The following is a 4,831-nucleotide window of genomic DNA, read 5'->3' as shown; positions in this document are numbered from 1 at the left end:
TGTTTGTGAATTAGTTAGAATTGTAACATCAAGGTGGGTGGTGACAATCTTAATTTAAGGGCCAAATCTGAATGTTTTCTTGTACAATTTGAAAGTAACAAACATTTTAAACATTTTATTATGACTTTTTTTTGTTGTGATTTTAATGAATTCAGTCATGATCCTGCATCTAAAATCGAAGACAAAGTCTTTCAATCACAATGAATAAAAACATTATATACAAATTCATAAATGACATAAACAATACCACAAAGCTATACAATGATTATATATAAACATAACCCGTAAAATTGAAGAGTTGTTGCAATTATGGGGCGTATTGCGTTATTAGTCCTCAAAAATGGCTAAAATGTCTGTTGTTCTCCCACAGTTCTCAAATATTTCTCTAGGAACATTGTTTAGGCACCCAGGTGAAGTTCCACCCTCCTTGTGCATCTCTGCGTGTGAAAGCTTGTCCTTGAGAGAAACTGTGCGTCTTCACGCTGTTTTGTGGACTTAGTGACATGCTAAAAGCTACATCTGTCCTGTTACGTGACATACGAGGTGTGGAGAAAAGTTGACCGTCGCCCCCTGATGGACTGGAGGAACCACAGCCTGGTGTGTTGTAGTATGATCCAGGGCTTATGTCTTGGGGCCGATATGGAGTGGAGGCAGCTCGTGGTGGCGTGAAGTGTTGAGCGGTAGTCATCGCTGGTGGAGAGCTGACTAGTGACCCGGTAGATGTGATGGTGTACAGAGCTGAGGGGTCAAGAGTTGAATAATTTGAACCCAAGCTCTGGGAGGTGCTGTAGCCACTGGATGTGTCCAGACTGCAGTTGCTGGATGAGTCTATGATGCTGCTGTAATCGCAGCGTGCCTCTGCATTAGGGCTGAAGCCAATGTCAACATTTGCCATGCTGTAAGGATCTTCTGTAGGAAGTGGACAGCTGAAAGAAGGGGTGTTGAAACTGCGGGCAGGGTCGACGGTGTTCTCGTCTTGCAGACCGAGAGTCTCTAGAATCCATGAGTCTAGAGGTGGGGTGGCCGCCAGCTCTTCTGCAGAGCAAAACTCCAAAGAGAGATTGCGGCAGGTCTGCTTCCCCTCACCGCTGTGAAGCAACTGGCTCAGGTTCCGGAAATCACCGTGTGTTCTTTTCCGGTGTCTTGACCCATCTGGAACCTTGCGGCTAGAAAGAAGTTTCTGCAATTTGAAGAAAGGAGAAAGCGGTAAAACGAATGTGAGCGAAGTTGATTGTGCATATAATTTGAGGAAAGATCTGACATGAGCGACAGTAAAGGGCCATTCACACCAAGAACCGTAACTATAAAGATAACTAGAACTATTTTAGCATCCACACCAAATTATATTGTAAACAAGCATTGGAGTTATTTTATTTGTCGCTTTAAATGCTTGAGCTTTATTTATATAGTTTACCTTATATAGCGCCTTTCCATAGCTTAAGGACACTTTATAATTGAGATAGAAATAAATAATATATAGAGATATACAAACATATACACATGGATATATATATATATATATATATATATATATATTTTTTTTTTACATCGTTTTATAGATTACCCTTCTCTGTTTCATTTGGATAAGGAGAAAGTATTTCAATGTGGGAAAAAAAAATCACACGCATCACCTTAGTGTAAAGATCCATCTGTGACAGTGTTGCCAAGTCCGCAGAATTGGGCAACTTTTACACTGTTGCACTGGGTTGTTTTTTTAGTCCCTAGGTTGAAGCAATTGTTACCCCCGGAACATAATTGTGCTAGTTTTGGCAGTGATTGGGATAGTTTTGATTAGCAATTGTGCGGGTTTTGTTGTACAGACCTGGCAACCCTGAACTGTGTTAAAGGATTAGTTCACTTCAGAATTAAAATTTCCTGATAATTTACTCACCCCCCTGTCATCCAAGATATTAATGTCTTTCTTTCTATAGTCGAAAAGAAATTAAAGTGTTTGAGGAAAACATTCCAGGATTTTTCTCCATATAGTGGACTTCAATGGGAACCAACGGGTTGAAGGTCCTAATTGCAGTTTCAATGCAGCTTCAAAGTGCTACACAATCCCAGCCAAAAAATAAGAGTCTTATCTAGCCAAACGATCGGTCATTTTCAAAAAAAAAAAAACATTCATATTCATTCTTTTTAACCACAAATACTCGTCTTGCACTAGCTGTGACGCGCCACACATTCCGTAATCACGTTGTGAAAGGTCACGCGTGATGTAGGTGGAAGTACCGACCTTGTGTTTACAAAGCTAAAGTACAAAGACTAAGTCAAACGCCCTTTACAAAAAAAGTTAATAAATAAAAGGTAAAACAACAATGTTGGACGATTTTGAAGTTGGAGGAGAAAATGAGATTGAGGTTTTTCACTCTACACTGTAAAAATTAAACCGTGATTTTTACGGTAAAAAACCGGCAACTGTGGTTGCCAGAACTTTACCGTCAAAAATACGGTAGCAACGTTATTGGTTTTACAGACTTAACTTAAAATTTACAGTAATAATCCGTATTTTATTATCTGACATAATGTGAATTTACCATCCTATTGAAGTATTAATATCTGTTTTGTACCATTGTAATGCACTAATAACCACCAATCACAGCAGTGATGAGACTCACATGATCAATCAAAGCTCATCACAAGCAGCTCTTCCACAAGAGAGTTAATACTAATATATAGAAGCTGCACAGTGTCATTCACACAAACATTAAACACCATCATGGTAACACATGCAATTTTAAAAATGCAATAAACATTAATTTAACAACATTAAATGTAACATAAAACCCTAATGTACATAACTGATTAGAAAAAAACGAAGAAAACTATGAAGAAACATAGTTATTTCAACAAAAATACATCAAATGTGAAGTGTCACACAGGGAATTGTGGGAATGTCAATTTACGTTTTTTCATTGTAAATTATACAATGAGTTGTTCTTTTTCACTTTCAAAAACTGTAAATTTAACTGTATTTTACAGTAAAATTACATTAAATGTACCATTAGATCTATCACAGTTATTTACCGTATATAGTACGGAAACTTTCTGTTAACCAATTAACAGTTTTTCACTGTAGCATTTTTACAGTCTTTTACCGTTACAATGATGATCATTTTTTACCCTACATTTTCCGCCTACATCAGGTTACCGCCTGACCTTTCCAATGTGATTACGTAATGCGTGAAGTCGTGGACGTGCAAGACGAGCATTTGTGGTTAATAAACATATATATATATATTTTTTTTTATTATTATTTTTTTTTAAATGACCAATCATTGCTAGATAAGACTCTTATTCCTCTATGGGATCGTGTAGAGCCCTTTGAAGCTGCATTGAAACTGCAATTCGGGCTTTCAACCCGTTGGTTCCCGTTGAAGTCCTAATTTATTTTCAACTGAAGAAAGAAAGACATGAACATCTTGGATGCCATTGGGGGTGAGTAAATGATCAGTAAATTTTATTTCTGAAGTTAACTACTCCTTTAAGATGTGAGATTTCTTACCTTAGTTTTTTCCTCCAAAGACTTCACATATGATGAGTTTAAAAACTCTTTGAGTTTGTTGTTCTCTTCTTGCAGTCTGGCCAGCTCTTCTTCTCTTTGCATTAGGGTGTCTTGGAGCTTTATGGGACAAATGTTTTCACAATCATTAACAATATATCAGCAGCTTCGGCAGAGCAATTAGGATATGATCATCTTTTTAAATACCTGCTTGTTTCGTTGAAGTTGAGGTGACAGCTGATTTGGCCAGGTGGGTTGATGTCCCATATGCTCAGACACAGGCAGTGAATCTAAAACAAATGGAACATTTGAAATAAAGGTCATCATCCTGATTAGTAATGGTCTAGGGATAATTGCAAGCTGAAAAGTGAAAAGAAAAGAAAAACATCAATGAAATAAATAGGCTACTTTGAAAACAAAAGAAAGAGCCCAAAAGAACTAACAATTTGAAGGTGGCCAGACACTCCACAGTCCATTGCTACTCTAACAAAACACGAAAAAAAAAAGAAAAAAAGTACAAGATGGAAAAATTCCAGTTTGCCAAGGCGGGAAGCCTCTCGCGCCGCTGATCCCGGCATATTGCAGGACTTACCCCGCCGCGGCGGCTCGTGCTGGCGGGCAGCGTTGTCCAGGGGACCGGCGTCCCAGAGGGAGACGAGCGTCGCTGTGGAAACGTCAACACTACCATCAGCTGACGTCGAGGCGGAGTACTCGTAGCGCTGCCCTCCTGCAAAGCTCAGTTCTTGGCAGGACAGCATGGTGTTCTAAAAAAATCCAGCATAACAGTGTGAGGCGACAATTATATTTAATTATTTAATCTCATTATTATTTTGAATGAGAAATAATTGCATATTTAATCATGTCGCATCCACTTTACAAATAGACAGGGTAGCTAATGAATATGATAAACGGACACCTTAGAAAGTTAGTCAATCAGTCTATTCAGCATCCCCTTGTATAAAATCTTGCATAAAATGTATCCCAAGTGATAAACAGTGACGGTTTTTTCTTTTGTAATGTGTTCCATACGGTTCCTAACGGAAAGCGCTCGAGTTATGCTTACTCAGTCCAATTTAACTTCTGTTTAGTTGCGCTATGTAATCTAACTTTTACTAAAATATTGTTTGAAAACGCTGTTGAGACAGGCTATATATAGGTTAAATGCATAATATAGATTACTTGTTTTTGCATTATACCTTTCAGCCTGCTAAGTGGTGCAAAATTTACAACCTGCAGTGAAGTTCCATGCGCAAATATAGGCTATATATTCTGTCAAGAAAATATGTGCAACTTTTCTGCAGAAATGAGGCAAAAACACCAACTAACACA

At 38.0% G+C, this 4,831-nt stretch overlaps 1 protein-coding gene across 1 annotated transcript; it reads right to left on the bottom strand.

Annotated features, from left to right (window-relative positions):
* Positions 1-373: 373 nt before the first annotated feature.
* On the bottom strand, positions 374-4,260 carry gmnc (geminin coiled-coil domain containing; the record flags this gene model as incomplete). The annotated part of the gene is made up of 4 exons (XM_084418050.1): positions 374-1,180; positions 3,506-3,622; positions 3,710-3,792; positions 4,095-4,260. 4 exons carry the CDS (start codon positions 4,258-4,260, stop codon positions 386-388), a joined length of 1,161 nt encoding a protein of 386 aa, XP_084274176.1. The 3' UTR covers positions 374-385.
* Positions 4,261-4,831: the final 571 nt, after the last annotated feature.

Source organism: Rutilus rutilus (genome assembly GCF_951802725.1).
Source record: "Rutilus rutilus genome assembly, chromosome: 9".
Lineage (NCBI taxonomy): Eukaryota > Metazoa > Chordata > Actinopteri > Cypriniformes > Leuciscidae > Rutilus > Rutilus rutilus.
Note: the sequence above shows the minus strand (reverse complement) of the source record. Positions and strands in the feature narration are given on the sequence as shown.